Raw genomic sequence first — 18106 nt, 5'->3', positions numbered from 1 at the left:
ACTCACGCTTTAGCGCTCACTCTACCAACCGACAGGTTGGTTTCGGTTTCTGACTGCATTTTCTGTCTTCGGCCGTGTCCCCTCTCATCGGTCGGAGAGCTATGTAGCAAATGCGTTATAATATGACGTCACCATGCTCAATTTTTTTTGCGGTTTCTTTAAATGGAGGGGGAGGAGCCAATAGGGGGGAAAAAAGGGGGGGGGCAGCCTCTACTCACGCTTTAGCGCTCACTCTACCAACCGACAGGTTGGTTTCGGTTTCTGACTGCATTTTCGGTCTTCGGCCGTGTCCCCTCTCATCGGTCGGAGAGCTATGTAGCAAATGCGTTATAATATGACGTCACCATGCTCAATTTTTTTTGCGGTTTCTTTAAATGGAGGGGGAGGGGGGGAAGGAGGGATAAGAAGGGCTTAGCGACTTTCCATTACTAACTTTCTCCGAATGTAGCCATTTTCCCAAGTGGAAAGGAAGTCTTAATAATGTACCCCGGGAATAATCTATCCGTATTGATTAGTTTGTTATTTACATTTAGTGTCTATTAAGCTGTAGCCGTGTACGTATAGGCTGTCTTGGGGCATCGAGTCTTGGCTAAGCTGCAAAGGGAAAGCTGCAAGCGGCAAGTGCAAATGCCTCTCCCATATCTACCCAGTTTTGCCGGCTCGGGTGCAATCTGCGGCCACTTTACGCCTAAAGATAGCTTGCATGAACCGATGCATGCCGGGTAATCCGCCGTGTTGTAGTCGTTGGCAGCAGACGACGCAGTACGGCACTGCCACACAGACTCGCCTACATGGTCGCGTAATGCACGCAGACGATGCTGGCGTGATCGGACAGGCCGACTGCGAGTTCTTCACGATTCCAAAAATACGTCTGCAAGAGTGCGAGAAGACAAAGGATCCCTCTGAACGACGCTAACGCGAATGGCTCGCACGGGCCAACAAACGCGATATCGACACCCATCCGGGCAAGTATCAAAATAGTCGGCAGAACTAAAATTCATGAATGTAGGCGATGTCGACGGGCGGCCACAGGTCCAGACGCATACTGCAGTCAGTCGTCCACGCGTAGCTTGAGCAGGTCCGCGCCGTCCTGCTTTATATTTCTTCATAGCGCGACCGATCTTTCGGGCACAGCGTCGACGCATTCGTTCCTCAGGAATCTGCCGACACCTTGCATGCACGTAACGTAAGGGCAGCGCACGAACAACCGCACATTTGCTCGGTGAACTGCCGAAAACGACAAGGCACTCGATCAGATCAGTCTGCTGTTTAAAACATGGCGGATTAACCACCATGCATCGCTTCAGGCAAACTCCCTATAGACTTCCCGATCTCATCCCCTCCCCTAGCCTTCTGCCGCCCACTACTACGCTTGCCTTCTCCTGGAATCAAGGTCGTTACCCTTAACGACAATTGGCCTTTGTATTATATGACCCGCCCTTACCCATTTCTTCTTAATTCTGACAAGATTGCCAGTAACTCGCACGTTTATTCCCTGACCCCGTTTTATCTTCCTGTCTCTTAACATTGCCTGTTATTTTTTTAAAGATTGATCTGCTTTCGGTTGCCAGTACCGGTACGATACAGCTGTTACATACATTTCACTTGAGAAATACTGGTAAACTGCCATTCTTGCTCTGAGAGTGCTTACCAAATGCGCTTCACTATATTCACATTTTTCAAGTTATTTCAGTGTCGTGGTCCGGATCTGCTGTCACTACTTGTCCTATGTAGGCGCATTCCGTTACAACTTCCAGCGCCTCGCTATTTGTTGTAAACTGCTGTTCGTTCCCGAGAGTTTTGAACACACTTTAGTTCTGTACGCTTTAAGTTTTAGATCCATCGGTCATATTTGTTTGCCTATGTCAGTTATCACACTTGGAGATTTGTCCCTTGAGTTAGCCAGGAATCAGTTCAGTTCAGGCGTTCAGTCGTGTCCGACTCTTCGTGACCCTATGGACCATGTCACGCCACGCTTAGCCAGGAATGTGATCTCCAAATCGTAGATTACTAAGGTATCCTCCGTTAACTGTTATCTCAAACGCCTCCGAATCCAAGTCTCTGAACACCTCCTGTAAAGAAGCGGTAAATAGCACTGGAGAGATACTGTCTTCCTGACTAACACCCGTGCTTATTGCGATTTTATTGCTTCTTTTAGGATGACTATATGCTTTTACAGCCGCAGTGGATATTGCCGCGAACCACTGCATGGCAATATTTTCGAGTATACGGGATGTTTCAGAGGACACTTTAAAAAATTGCGAAAAAATAAAAAGGTCAAAAAGAAAATATACATATTTGCAGAAATAAATCATATCAGCCGCTGCAGACACACTCTACTTCGAAACTTTTGCAATTACACCACTGATCGGCTAAATAATACTAATCAGCTTTTAAATTAACGTAGTTCGGTGGTTAGCGTCGATAGGGACTTCAAAGCTGCAGAGAAGACGATGCATACCACTTTTCGAAACGAAGAAAAACCCTTAAAGCCCTTCAACGCGAAATACTGTGGCATTTCTTTTTTTTTTTTTTTTTTTGTACGAGACTAAAACTGAGTGCATTGGGAGTGCAAAGGTCGGTGCAGAGGCGACGCTCACTGATGACGTGTTGCAGTGGCTACGGCACACCATTCGGACCACTTTCGAACTGCAAGAGCTATTGAGCCACGTCATGTATGTACGTACAGGAGGGGGGGGGGGGGGGGGGGGGGTCAAAAGTTCCCAGGCCGCAGGTTTTGCTTTTGGTCAGCATATTCTGACACGTGAGATCCCATTAAAGCTATAAATGATCTCAGAGGTTAGAATAATGCTTCTTCTACCCTCCACATGTATTTTGAGATTTGGGGCCGCCGTAGCTGCCTGACTATACTGCTCAGAAGCAGACCCTGTGGCCTGGGAACTTTTGACCCCCCCCCCCCCCCCCCCCCTGTACTTTATTTTGCTTCGTAAGTTTTAAGAGTCACGGAGAGAAATAATACACGCTACATGACACAGCAAAAATAGAGCAGCAGTTTGACTGTAACGCCGTAGTCATCGTAACACGTCATTAGCAGACGTCGCGTCTGCACCGAGCTTCCTAGGAACCCAATGCGCCTAGTTTCTTTTTTTTTTTCTTTTCAAAAAGGAGCGCCGGATTTTCGCGCACTGAAAGGCTTTAGGGTTTGTGTTTTCTGCGTTTCAAAAACTTATGTGGCATCGTCTTGCCCACGCTTTCGAAGACCTCATTGACACCAGCCGCCAAACTGCGTTATCTAAAGAGTTAACCGGTAAGTTTAGTAGTGTAGTTAGAAGAGTTTCGCAGTAAATTGTGTCCGTTGCTACTAAGAGCTTATTCCTGCAAATATATATTTTCTTTGTTGAGATCTATATCTTTATAAATTTTTGAAACAGTTCGCTAAAATATCTAGTATTTACACACTGCACCCTGGTTCTGCAATGCCTGTATTACTGTTCAGGTTTCGACTGAACGAACTGCTTTCTTGTATGGTAGTCGACTATAACCGAGAGGATATTGTCTCGCCTGCAGTTCTGCCCGCCTCGCTTATAGTTTAGGGCTGCTTCACTTTTCACTCGCAATTGCTAACCTTTTCTTGCAGAGGACTGAAGAAGGACGGCCTGGTGCCATCCCGTGCTTTTTTTTACCAATTCGTCGGGCTCCTTTTTTAGCCCTTTCGTAAGGCCTGAACTTCAGCTATGCCGTTCCCTCTGTGCCTCCAAGCGCTATTGCTATCTGTTGTGTCCCATGCTTTTGCACCGTGTCCATTTCTGCCATTTTCCTCCTCTTTCAATCTCTTTGTTCTGCTCTAATCAGCCTCGTTTTCCCCAGTTTGCCGTAATGAGTGCCCAGTGTTGCTTTTATGTGCTGCCGCTAGTTCTATGTTTTCAGGCTGCGAGCGCTGCGCTGCAGAACTTTCCTCTTTTATGCTTCTATTTTTGTATAGTTATTCTTCTTGATCCTTTCTAAAGCAGTCAAATGCTGTCCCTTCCTACGATGGTTCCCAGTCTCTTATGCTCATATTTTTCATTTATTGGATGTTTTTTCTTAACAAGCCGTCGTCTCCTCAGCTTTGTAACAACCGCAGCGCTGAGTTTAATATTAAAAATAGCATAGTGGATTGTTTTGTAGTGACGGAGCTGAAATTGTATGCACTACTAGACAAGAAGCATTCCAAGCAGTAGGCTGGGAAGGATTATGAACGGAGTTTAAAGAGAAATGCCGCAGAAACATCCGATCACTGAATGACGTTGCCCAATAGTATTTAGAAAAAAAAAAAAACAGAAAAGAAACCGCAATATACATATATATATATATATATATATATATATATATATATATATATATATATATATATACATCGTGTATACTACCAGCTAACTTGATCCAAAGGCTAAAAAAAATAATATATTAGATAATGTCGATGGAAGCCAGATGCATAATTCTGGCAACCACCTTGCGTGCCACAAGCAATTTTCTGTTTTAAAGTTAAGTACTTGGTTAAAAAAGCTTATATATTTTTTATTTTCAATCACAAAATAAGGCGACGAATGGGGTTCTAAAGGCGAGAGGCTTTTCAGAAAGCCCAATTCCATTATATGCGCTAAGGAAAGCCTGAATGGACTGAGAAACCATCAACGACGTCAAGGCCTACGGCTGCAACAGGACCGTCTGGTCGGGGCCGCAGATGATTTCGTTCGCTCAAACCGCGATTGAGAGTAGCTCGATCGTGGCACGCGAATGCGCCCGTCACGGGATTTTTTTTTTAAATTTTATTTCGCAGGCTTTCTTTGGAGCTCTAAAAAATATATATACACGTAAGACATTCCTTATCACAAATAATAGAATAGGGGTTTCTGAAGGTGCTCTCTAACTTCGTAAATCCCAGTTACTGTCTAAAGTCAATGTTAGTAATTGAGGTAAATAACCTAATTAAGAAACAATCAATTCTAAAAAAAAAGAAAATTATGGGGTGCGCAACGTATAGTTCTCAGCAATATGCAACTGGTTTCCTTCGACTGCATACAAAAGTTCACTGCTTAGCTCATGGCTCATGTTTGATGGGACACCATGTATATATAACGCACACAGGTTGTCCCAAGTAACCTGAGCTAACATAATAAAAATAAGAAGCCTTCCGAACGCGAACTGAACAGAATGCATGATGTTTGCAACTTGGACAAACTTGGACAATTCTTTATTTTCTGATTTATGAAGTTTATTTATTTATCTATATTTATTCGGGTACTTCACAGGCGTCCAGCTGGAGTATTGTGTGAGTGGGGTTACATTATATCGCATGTAAAAAAGAAGAACGGAAACAAAATTGCTAGAACATCGTTATAAAGTACCAAATAAATCAACTGGAAAATGAACGACAAGAAAACGCTCTAGACCAAATACTGCAGATTACTATACTTTACTGCAGAATTGCAATACTGAAGTCCTAAATAGTCGCTGCAAATCCCAACTGTGATGCGAAAAATTGTAGAGCGCCTTTAGAAACCTCTCAAATTATTTTCTACACGCTATGTCTGACGTAGTCTTTTTTTCTAAAAAAAGCCCACGAAATGTGAAAAAAAAAAAAAAGAAGTAATGGAGCGCTTGTGAGCATCTATTGTGCTGCTCTCAAGCGTGCGATGGATGGACGAGGCCGGCTTCAGAGTGACTGTGGTCACGAGAAAGCGATAGGACATTATGCCGGCTGTAGGTATTGGGGCGCTTCACTCGTCTCGCATGATGGCGCAAATGAGCGCTTGTGTTGGTAGAGCGTTTTGGAAGCGATAAAGAGTCCGAGACTGCAAAATAGAGCGAGAGAAAGAAAAAGAATACAGCTTTTTGATTCTGCTTCGAAGAAGAAACGCTCGGCCAGCACCATACATCTACACCGTAATGCGAAAAAAAAAAAAAAAAAAGCCGGAGAGGCAGCAACCTAGAACCGGCATAACGCCCTGTCGCTTTTCCGTGGCCACAGTCCCACTGCAGCCCACCTTTTTAATCCATCGCACGCTTGAGAGCAGTGCAAAAATAGCAGTCAGCAAGCGTCCCGCAACGTGAGGTTTTTTCTTATTTCGCAGGCTTTGTTTGGAACGGAATAAATAACTACGTGAGGTATTTTTGTAGAAAACAATTCAATTAGAGATATCTGACAGTGTTCTACAACTTTCTAAATCACACTTGAGGCACGCAGCCATGACTTTAAAAGGTGGCCTATTAGAAATAATAAGTTATTTAATGAAAAAAAGAAAAGAAAAAGTCTAAGTTACTCTGGACAGTGCCAACAGCGTGTCTCAGGTTCCGTTCGCTCCCTAACTGGGTTTCTTTAAAACAAATGAAAATCTTCGCTCAAGATACGTGGGATATTATCACCTGTAAATATAGCTGCAGCAAAACGCACCGCAAACAAGAATCACGTGTCCAAAGGCGGCGCATTCTTCAGAACACCCACTAGCAAGCCAACCATCAAGGCTCTCATCACAGAAGTCAACCAGGATCACGGGCGGATTTAAAGGCCCACTGTCCACCCTCCGGTCGAAAATATTTTCTTCCCCGTTGACTGTGAGACTTTCCCCCTAGAACGCAAGGCCGCAAAATGCTTTTGAATAGAGTAACTAATAACGCAGTTACAGCCACCGCAATCACCCGATTCTGTCATGCTCCTCTCCTTCCGTTCCCTCGCAAAGGTCTTTCACTCTCCTGCCCGAGGTCGTCTAGCCTCCGCAAGACAAATTCCCCTTCCTCTTCCGCGTTTCACGCAGCGAGCGGTAGATACCCATCCTTCTCCCGTCAGTCAGCGAGACGGACCAATGGACGTCGTTCACGGTACGTACGTCATTACTGTGGCTCGTCGGGCCAGCGCAGGAAACGGGGAAGCTGGCTTCCCGAAAGAGAGCATGAGAGAGCTTTGAATTGTATTTTCGATGCTTTGCGGCTCGCGTGTCACTGTAGCATTTTGCACTGACTATCTTCGGTACCTGATCGAAACACTGGGCTCCTTTGCTTAAAAGGGCCTGCCCTAGACAGTGGCCCTTTAAGGGGTCATTCCCAAACGAAAAAAAAAATTTAAAAGATAATCATGCCATTCGTTTTTATACAAATTGATCAAGAAATACATGGCTAAAATGGGACCGCCCCGCCCATCCGCCAGTCTAAACTCCCAATTCAAGATCGACCCATAAATGCCTCCCCAAGAAGGACTGCATTCTCTATTCGGCAGGAGACTAGTACGGCAGTTTCGAATTATAGCTGTGAAAGTCACTGATGAGCAGCCGTATTTGTAATGACGCATCACAGAATAGTGACCTCTGCCTACGGGGAACGAAGGTCCCTGGCGTCATGAAGGCTTCTGCCCAATCACAATGCCCGTCGCTTAAGCTTTATGTGGTAACATCATTTTTTGTATGTGAAAGCATGACCCTCTGCTTCCACGCAGGGTCTGATTTGCCGCTAAACAGGGCTATCGGCAATGAACAAGCGTTTGTAAATAATAGTTTTTATGCCGTATTACGTGGTCAAAGCTGTTTGATGATACTCCCGGGTGTGAAGCTCTCACGGGACCCAGGGAATGAAATCCGGCGATCTGAATGGGTCACAACTCGAAGGTTAGCAGACTCTCTAGCTTTCATATAAATTGCTCATTGCTGCGCGAAACACATGCACGGCAGAAAAATGAAAGTAGCGAGCAGCCTACGTTCACTGCCAGCCTAGTTCATAAGCGGCACCGCAGTCTGTGAAACTTCGCCGCGTGTCTCCAGCCAGTTTTGAAGAGTGGTTTCGCAAATAGTGAGATCAGAGAGCTGCGGCCGTGGCGTAATTCTGACGGGTACCTGAAGCGCACAGTTAGCAGAGCACCAGCAAACGCGCGATCTCTGAAAGTGAGAGGTGGTGTGTTGGGTTACCTGTGATAGAGGAGGCACACCAGGGCGTGCAGGAGGAGGTTCACCAGGTGGTACCCGAACGGATCAAGGCCGTGGACAGCGAAGTTGAGTCGGAACGTCAGCACAGTCAGTGGACGGTAGGATTTGTGACTTTGTTCCTGCGGAGCACAAAGAGAAAACGGCACCTGCTTAGGCGGCCAGGTATACGCGAGACCCACTTCTCAGATGGACGCCCCGAGAGACAAGTTGCTTACAATTAGGTCCATACCAGCACGCGCTGGAGGTCTCCCTAAAAAATTCCCTTTTATACATTCAGTGCGCCTTAAGCTAAGAATGTTCATTAGCTGTCTACCAAGAGAGGAATTTCGTTCTAAGCTTGAGACTATACCTAAGAAATGGGCCATTTTAACGGAAAGTATCGTATTATGAATCATATACTCCCGACTTCAAGTGTACCTAAAGAAAAGAATCTATAGAATGTACGTATATTAGGCACTCAGATATATGCATATAAAAACGATGACCTACAAGAGTCACGCAAAGTATGATTGAAACTGGGCTCCTCATTGTGATACACTGAGTTTTGCCAGGAAGCAAAATATAGTCTGTGCGGCAATTTAATCAGTACCGTGAGAGCCCCTCTCAAAACTTCCACGCTCAAATCATGTCAATATTAATATAGCACCCTTGTCAGCTTTTTTTCGAAAATGTCAAAAGTTATGAAACACCTCCACCATTTTTGCATTTTATTTCAAGGCTTAAATAACCTATGCGCTAGACCATCCACCAAAGAATGATGACTGAGGCATTTGCTAACGCATAATTATAGTTCAGCTATTATCTAGCGATATTTTTGCGCACACTAGCTAATGATGGCGACCGAGGCTCTCAAAGCTTGGTTTACAATAATGAAAAAGAAGGCAAATGGATCGACAACTAAAGTGATCTGCATGAGCTGAAAAAATTTGCATAATTAACGGGCTGAACCGACACGCCAGCATAATATGAATTTTTAAGCTTGCGTCATCAGTACTGTACAAAGAGAAGAGAGAATACGAAACTGTTTCCACCAGCTCAAAAACAGCGCGTGGACAAATATCGATTTTTGATGAACATTTTAGTACTTTTTTTAATTGCATGCAGAGCTGTCCAGGAGGTCAGAGAGTTTAACACCGAAAATCTTGCACAAAAAAAAAAAAAAAAAAAAAAATCCCGACAACCATTTCTCACCATGCTGCACACGTGCACAAACGCACAGACGTGCACACAAAAAGTAGATGACTTCACAGGCTGCGGAGGGTAAGGAAACTGTAGAATATCTCCAAATAACGAGTTAGCTGCACGCGGGGCCGCGGTTTGGCTTTCCTTCTTTTTTTTTTTTTTCTTGTCGCGAAAGCATTGCCAGTTTCTGAAATATTGAAAAACGGGTGACACGTAATCGCAGGGGCGGGTTGCGAGCGAAGTACCAAAGACTTGCACAGCAAGGAATACTATAGCGGTGCGTACTTTGTTTTACGTGCTCTGCTAGAAGCTGTCGCACAAGTTATCTTGGATTTTTTTTTTTCTTTCAGGTGCAAGTTTGAAACCACGCCGTTAGCAACTGAAAATCACCATGCATTACTCGCACTGCACAGAAATAACAGATTCCTCAGGCGGCATTGGCTGGTACGACGTTGCAATCAACCGCCGTGTTGTGTTCCTTTATCAAACGGTGGACATTGCCGTCTTTTATTCTGAAGTATTAAACTCGAAGTGCGGCATCTAGGAAACGCTATATATATCGCTGTAGGTTTGGAAAGAGCGTTCGGTACACCCGCGCCGCAATTGGTATATATATATATATATTGGTAGATACCAATTGCCTAACTTCGTTGGGCGGGTAATTTGAGCTACACAGCTGGTTACGTGAAAGCCTTCTTTGAAGGCCAATAAATAAAGCTGCTTAAAACACACTTAATGAAAACAACATAGTAATCATATTTCGAGTGAATCTGCAGCTTTTACCGTGACGCTCTGTTCCTCAAGGCAATATATAAGAAGTGAGTAAATTATTTATCCTAATTATGTAACTTTGCCGAAAGAAAAAAAAAAGCACTGCAGACTAGGCCAGGAGACTGTTAACAACCCTCAGCTGGTTGCACTACGCAAGGACATACACCCGTTAAAACTAAAACAGACGCTTGGGCAAGTTGGTAATCCATTGAGTGTAGACAGCGCAAAAAGACGAAGACGTATGAAGTAGACAAACGAGCGTCCTCGTCTTTTTGCGCTGGCTACAGTCAATCGTTAAAACTAACTTTGGTTTCATCTAGCTGGGACATCTGGCGAATAAGTACTTATATACCGGATGCCGCATTAAGTTTTGTACGCTGTGTCTGTAAGAGGTAAGGAGAGTTAGCTACGCGGTAACCCGACCAGTTTACGAGACAGTTTTAATTTCGGACGGCATCTACGATGGTTTTGTGTCTCTTGTTACGGTTAGGTAGCTAACGTGAAGCGAAATGCGTTGGACCGACGATAACCATTTTGATTCAGTGGATTTGGATGGCCCCTAACCAGGTCCTATAACCAGTTTTGCCAATGCAGAAATAGAAAATCCGCAAAAGGAAGCCCGAAAACCAGCTAAAAACCACTAAATTGAACATTTGCATCAAAAGCTAATATTCATAAATTTCATTTTGTTTTTGGTTTGTAAACGATATAACAAATATCGTAAATACATTAGAAGATAGAAGACAAATTTTCTCTTTTGACTAGAAACTTTGGACTAAAAAAATTTTGCCGATGATTTTCCACTCGTAGCGCTGGTTACAGGCTGGATGTCAGCACTGCTGTCAACACACACATTCATCGTGTTGATCTTGCGTCCTACATTTGCTAGCAGCTCGTAGTTTCAGCAGCGTTTACTCTGCTTTCGGAGTGCTACTCGAACAATAAAGATGAAATTCGTCATCGTTTTTTCACATTAGTTTTCTTGTTGGAATTTGATAATGCTTGGAAAACTGAACCTGCGTGCGACTTCTGCATTCTACAAGGCCAGCATCAACATGGCGAGAGCGAATTCTTCCAGCTCGAGAAGGGATTTTTATAGCATCACTGTACTAGCTTTCTCTTCATCTCAGAATACAGCTGTGTTCCAACGGCTGTTGCAGATGACAAGTGTTGGCTTCTTCCATTACAGTTGACTGGCAACGATTACTTCTTGATTTCCATAATAGTTGAAGAATGGTTTGTGCGCACAGACGACTCTTTAACTACACAAATAGCGCACATTTACATTTTGAACTTCCAGTATTCAGTCTTGGAATTTAGGGTCCTGCAGCCACTTTTGCTTAAACCTCTACGTATAATTGACAGATCCCAGACCACCCCCTTCGCATGTCCAAAAACACATGATAAATGATGTGTAAATCAATTCAAGGTGCATATTGCGGGAATGTTCGAATATTCGCCACCTTGACATCTCAGAGATGTCATGCGCTTTGAGGGGCATTCTACTGCAAAAATAAATACAACTTTAAAGAGCTTGCACTATTCAAAACGAAACTGTTCAACCACCAAAAAACCGCAAATAAAAAGCCAACAGGACCTAAAAACTGCTGAAAATCCCGCCTGTCACAATAAAACAATTTTGCCCGCCAAACAGTGTAAAAACCCGCCAAATTTGGAGAGAAAACCGCTACCTTGGCAACACTGTCCCTAACATCGTTATAACGGACGAACAGTTGCGAAGTAAATAACTTTGTGCCCTAAATGATCGGACTGTGTTATTCATTACGGATTTAGGGATGCGAGACGAACTGCCAATTCAACCGTTTCTAACGACAAGCGACCGGTCGAAGCGCGGTTAGAGACGCCAGACTATTGGTACGGAAATACAGCTGCACGGACACTAGCTTGCTCCCAGGGTTGGTCGTTAGACGGCCGACACAACAAAGTAAACGCAAGGATTACTGCTAGCGGAGGCTCAGCTCACATCTATAGTTGCCGACTTGTCGAATCGTTGCCGGTGGCAAAACAAAACCTCCTCTTTTTATGTGTGTGTATGTGTGTGCTTCGTGACGACATATTTTTTGCTAGCTGTGGGCAAACTGAATGCAGTGTCTTCCTCCAGGGGAACCGCGGTGGCCTGCCGATAATGCAGCGAACGTCCCCGAAACAACGGCTTCCGTGAAGCATCGATGCTCAGTCCTCGGGGAGGAGCACCTCTTGCCGCCAGACGGCCAGCGCACTTTGTAATCCTCTAAACGGCTTCCAAGTGCCCGGCTCATTTGTGAAAAGGAAAACAGCGGGCGGCGAACAAGCGGGAGAGTGACAGGGGAACAATTCGATGGGCTTTTGTCCTAATGAGTGCGCTCCGGCGTAAACAAACCGGCGGGTTGCCAGGCGTGGGGAAGTCGCCGACGACAAAGGTGGCTCGTCGCCGGCGAGCTTTTGCGCCGAAGGTCGATCGTGCGCGCAGGCGCCGTCCTGTAAGCAAGGATGCCGTCTTCCTTTGATCATTACGCCGGGCGAGCTTCCCCTACAAGCGCGGGATCCCAACAACGCAGAGCGGGCCAAACAAAACGTGATGGCGAATGATCCGGGCAGTCGAAGCTCTGCCGAGGCGCCCTCTCGGGAGGGGGCGGAATCAATGAGGCATTTTGTGGGGCGCGAAGAGAGGGGAAGCAACGTGGCGCCGGAGAACGCCGCCAAGAACAAGGAAGCGAGAAGTTTTCGCGAACGCAGCGAATTGAAACTCCCCGGGGAGTTGCAAGACGCATTTTACTAACGATGAGCTCGTGGGGGACGCATGTGCTCTCGGTCGGGGCATTTCCTCCCGCGCGGCTGCACGAGCCTGCGGCACGCTTTGCGCCGGATGAGTATTTCGCCGTCCTCTAATGAACGCTCCTCTGCTCCCGAACGACCCCACAGACGGCACGCGCGAATTTTTAGCGATCCTTTCTCGGCTCTAAGCTCGGGTAATGAGTACCTGCGTTGCCAAGACACTTTAGCGCCGGTCGGACGCTGCCCAATTCGCGGGACCTGGAGTCGTCATTATTACGGGGCCGCGAGCAAAAACGCCGCGGAAGACACTGCTTGCTGCGGCGCTTCTGTGCGCCTTTTTTTCCCCCATTTTTTTATTGAACTTTCTCTCATTGCAAATCCATCCTGTAAATGCAGGTGGAGGATCAAACGTGTCTGTAGCGATGACGCCCATGCCACTTCTGTATCAATCACTGCCGCGGGCACCAACATGGCCAAACGCTCCGCGAAGTTAACCTCTCAGGAATTGATACCAAGGATTCGTTCTGATTTAAGCCGTCGATTGGCAGAACATTGTGCCAGCAGGTTTCTCGACCGTCAAATTTGCACCATAGACGACAACGGAAAGGATGAGACTTCTCAGAACTATAAAATTGAGCGAGATGGTGCTCGGATACGATGTCGACACGTCCACAGAGATGCGGGTGCGTCTCTTTTAACGGCCATGCCAAGTATAACTACCGTTAGGAAGCAAAAACATAAGTATTCCTGCATTGCCAACTTTATCTGATTCTGATGAGTAAGAAAAAAAAAAAACGTGTTCTATGAAGCCTGTATACATTTTTTTTTGCTAACAAGAAATGCTTTATGCCTATTTACCTTCAAAAAAAAAAAAAAAATGCAGGGCAGCGTGAAATGTAAGTTTTTTTTTTTTGTTTTTTTTTTTGTTTTTTTTTTTTTTTGTATTCAATACTGCGAGCCTAGGTTGGCTCATGCAGGAGGAGCAGTATAATAGAAAGAAAGCAGGTGTAACATTGTAACATTTTGCGCGCAAACTAAAAGGGTGACAAAAAAAAAAAAGAAAATGGGTTTACAAACATGGATTCAAACCGCAAGATGAGAAGTTAATTACTGTAAACAATTTGAGCCACACTTTCATATTAAAAATGCAAAATTCTTGTAAAATACTGGTAATAACGTCAGCGCTTATAAGTTATATCAATGGGATTCGGTCCCATTCTCTTATTGATCGAGAAAAACACGTTTCTCAAAGATGTCAGTTCTGGCGCAATAAGGAGGTTAACGACTGCGCACGACGACGTCTTTCTAATCACGTGACTAGTGGTTGTTTGTATGATTCCGGACTCACTAAGAACATGTAGCAAAATATAAATTTGTATATCGCGTGCTTTCTTGAGTTTTCAATGCACCTATGCCATAATCATTCATTAATGCTGATGAGAATTGGTAACGCGGAGTTTAGAAAGAAAAAAAAAAAAAATAAAACGAACAGCTTTGCGCTGGATTGTCTCTCATGCTTGGAATATTGGCTTTACTAAATGGGCCCTCCGTCGTGCAGGCATATTCTAGCTGAGTTCAATGATCATCTATAAACTAAAAGCTTCGCTGTGAAAGAAGTTGGTTTAATTTTAATTTCAAGGAACATACTTTACAGAAGGATTTCGCACAAATATTAAGGTGTCACTATGTAACGCTGAGATACCGCCCATTCTTGTTGTTGTAGGTCAATGTTGGCAAAGTGGGAGCGAGCAATTAAATTACAGCATTAAATGCAGCTTTCGTAGACCAACCACAACTGTAGGGATGTTCTAAGCGCGATGTACACATAAATCCATTTGTTCCCTTTACGTTAACAACGTCGTTCTGTGCTGTAATAGCTGGAAAATGGTCATCAACCTAGAAAAAAAAAAAAAAAAAAAGATCAGTAGCGATGTCAGCGACGAAAAAGAAATCAAGATTTAACTTCCCCTTCAATTTAACATTGCCAATGTCATTTTGGAAACCGTAACAGAAAATAAATACCAAGGCGTTGTTATCTCTCAAGACCCTAAATAAAAGGAACATGTGTACAACATAACTGAAAATTCTTAGAGCACTGCAGAATCTGTAGTGTAGAAATGCAAAAGCCTGAGCGTTGCTGCTGCACACGATACATCGCGCGCCCATGTTGAACGCAACCAGCGTTACGTTTAACGCATCAGAGTTCACCGGCGTTCTATAACAGGCTAGCAGGAAAGGAAAGAATCGCAAAATCCCGCTACTTATCATCCTCGCGGTAGACAAGAAGAATTATGATGTGCGTTTCACCCTGAACCAAAAATTGTGAAACTCAAGCTTCTCTGGCAATCCGAACATTTCGAAGACCTTTACGTCCGTGACGCCTTCCGTGCTTGTGGTAAAGTTACCTCCATCACCGTGGAGCATTGGAGAGTATCGGAAATGGAGGGGATGCGGACTTTGAATCGTGACATTGCCCTGACTCTTGCTGATAGCGTCACTGTGAATGACGTGACCCATCTTTTGACAGTTTATGGTCTGCGGTGTCTGGTTTTAGTGCCAGGTAGGCCTCCCTTGTGTCTTCGCTGCCACAAGGTCGGTCATATTCGACGACATTGCCGTACCCCTCGTTGTGATGAATGTCGGCGATTCGGCCATACTACAGAGCAGTGCGTAGCGACGTACGCCGCGGATAAACTCCGAAGTAGTAGCCATGTTGTGGATGACACTCTGCAAGATCTTTTAATGAATGCAACAGAGGTTTTGGATACTGCTGGTGGCATGGCAGTAGTTAAATATACTGAATCATCGACTAGCGGCCCAATGCCGCGTGAGCCTACCCAGCTTTCACATTCAGATCAGCGCTCAGCAGATGTGTGCCAGAGACTGGCAGACCAGACGCCTGTAATTCGCTGCGTCGCTGATGCCACTCTTGGGGCGCGTTCATGTGTTGTGCGTGAGCCAGAAGAAGACAAATGTGCTGTTGTGGCTGCGGACCCGAGTGTCTGCGCTGCTGCAATTCTAAATGCCACTGTCAGATCCACCCTAGAGGAAGCTAGCTGCTAGCCTGGTGGCCTGGTAGTGACGGCAACTGCGATTTGAATGTGTCATGTCCAAGTGAGGCCTCGAAACGTGGCGTGTCACTGATTTCTGCTTCCCTTGAAGGAGGCGCTGTTACTGCAAAGCACAAGTCCCGCCACCGGAAGTCGAAGGGTAAGAAATCTCCTCGCCGCTGCAGATCGAGGAGAAAGGGTGCCAGTTCCAGGGAGTTATCACCTTCCAGATTGCCGCCAGACTTCGCAGATGCTTGACCTAGTTGCACTTAGGTCACCATGGCGAGCGCCCAGAAGCTGATTGTTGCGGCCCTCAACGTGTGTGGTCTCCGGTCTAGGCAGAAACAGGTGTAGCTGCGTTGGCTGTTTTCGGGAAGCCGACTAGACGTCATCGGTGTTCAGGCGACTAAGATAGTGAATTGGACACGGAGCCTTTCTAACAGATTACAACGTCTGTGTGTCTCACTCGGTAGGCCTGTGCTGTCTGCTCTTTAAAAAGAGCCTCTCCGTTTTTGACTTTATGCACCATGGTTGATGCAGAAGGGCGCCTTATATGTTGTGACTTTCGGCTGAATGGCGAATCGTGGAAGTTTATCAACGTGTATGCTTCAAATAATCGGGTGCAGCGAACAGCTTTTTTTCGTGATATTACACTTATCCTAGAATGCGATCGGTATTTGGTATTTATGGGTGACTTCAATTGCGCATGCGACCCACATGACCGTTGGGGCCTAGTCAAAATGCCGATAAGAGCCCTGGCATTTTATCATGTATCACTGAAAGCGCAGATTTAATAGATACTAGACTTCATCCACGTTCTCATATATATCTTGATCGCATTTACGTCTCCGCAGAACTTCTTAAACGGCGCATTTCATGCGGTGTCAGGCCGATTTCTTTTTCTGACCATTGCATGGTCACTGTGCGGATTAAGGAAAGTTCCCGTCCAAAGTTTCAGCCGCACTGGGCCCTGTGGAAGCTTAATTCTTCGCTGTTAAACGAGGAAGATTTTGCACAGCGCGTGAGGACAGCTTTGGATTCTTGTTTCGCCTTGAGTCTACCATCTTTTACAGCTTGGAAATTGTTTAAGCAACAAGTTCAGTAAATAGCTACAGAGATTGGTTCATTCAGGTCTTACTTCAAATACGGTGAATAAAAACGGCTGCTGCATAGCCTTCGTAATTTGCACGAGCTTGAACGTGAGGCTCCCAGCTTATACACAGAGGAAATTACTGTTGTAAAATGCCACCTTCAAAAGCTTGATGCAGGGCGCTTTCGGGTGTCCCGTATGCGGTCCCGTAGCAATTGTGCTTTGCAGTCTGCGGAGCCAACCCAGACAGGCATTACTTGATGAGCGTCGCCATGCGGCTGCCAAACGAGTCTCTGAGTTCTATATTAGTGGTGCCTTGCTTACTAATTCTGGTACAATAGTAACCGAGTTTGCAAAACACTACACCTATCTTTTTCTGCCATTACAAGTAATGCTGATGACGATCATGTAGAGCTCCTTGTTTCTATGATCAAGCCACTTTCTGAAGATGAATGTATACTGATAAGTTCTCCATTAACCTTAACTGAAGTTGAATACGCAATTGACCGTTTGTCGCTTTCCAAAACACCGGGACCTGATGGTCTATCAGGTGAATTTTACAAGACATTCAAATCTGCCCTCTCCATTTTCCTACTCCAAATTTTTGAGACTAGTATTGATGTCGGGTTTCTGCCGCAGTCTTTTACCAAAAGTCATACTGTGCTAATACCAAAAACTGATGATAAAGAAAACCTCCCGATGTGTAGACGGCTAGAGGCCTATCACGCTTTCAAATGTTGATTATAAGATTTTAGCTAGAATCATCCCAAATCGGCTACAGATTGCAATTTCTACTTTGATTGAACCTCATCACACATGAGGCTTGAGAGGCCGGTCAATACTGTCTAATCTTCATGTGGCGCGTAGGGCTCGGCAATATTGCAGAAACGCTCACGAGTAGTTGGCACTGCTGCAAATTGGCCTGGCAAAGGCGTTTGATCGTGTGTCTCATTCATTCCCTTTTTCTCTCTTACATCGTGCCAATCTTGGTTCAATTGATTCTACCTGGATACGTCTTTGCTACAAAGAATCTTACGCACGATTGATTGCAAATGGCTGTCTCTCAAAACCCGTCCCCATCGAGTCCTCTGTTAAACAAGGATGCCCACTGTCCCTGCTCTTGTTCGCTCTATACTTGGAGCCGCTTTGTAAAGTGTCATAAACAGCAGAGCACTTAGTGGTTTTCGTATTATGGGTCACGAACTGAAGGTTTGAGCTTATGCAGATCACCTCGCATTTTTCTGCGCTGGCAAACCAAGCATTGATGAGGTTATTCGTTTAACGGAGGTTTTCGGTTCAGTGTCAGGTGCTCGAATCAACCGGTC

General features: G+C 45.1%; 1 protein-coding gene across 4 annotated transcripts in view; it reads right to left on the bottom strand.

Annotated features, from left to right (window-relative positions):
* The window catches only part of LOC146205895 (protein O-mannosyl-transferase Tmtc3-like), a 431454-nt gene that overhangs the window by 85415 nt on the left and 327933 nt on the right, over positions 1–18106 (bottom strand). For all 4 annotated transcript variants that reach the window (XM_084590561.1, XM_084590560.1, XM_084590562.1 and 1 more), the window contains one exon: positions 7896–8032. In XM_084590561.1, coding sequence (XP_084446687.1) covers positions 7896–8032 — 137 coding nt within the window. The remainder of the gene's footprint in view (positions 1–7895; positions 8033–18106) is intronic.

This window comes from Amblyomma maculatum, chromosome 1, assembly GCF_055883805.1.
Source record: "Amblyomma maculatum isolate TAMU_Amacu chromosome 1, ASM5588380v1, whole genome shotgun sequence".
Lineage (NCBI taxonomy): Eukaryota > Metazoa > Arthropoda > Arachnida > Ixodida > Ixodidae > Amblyomma > Amblyomma maculatum.
The sequence above is the reverse complement of the archived record's forward strand: the minus strand, read 5'-3'. Positions and strand labels throughout refer to the sequence as shown.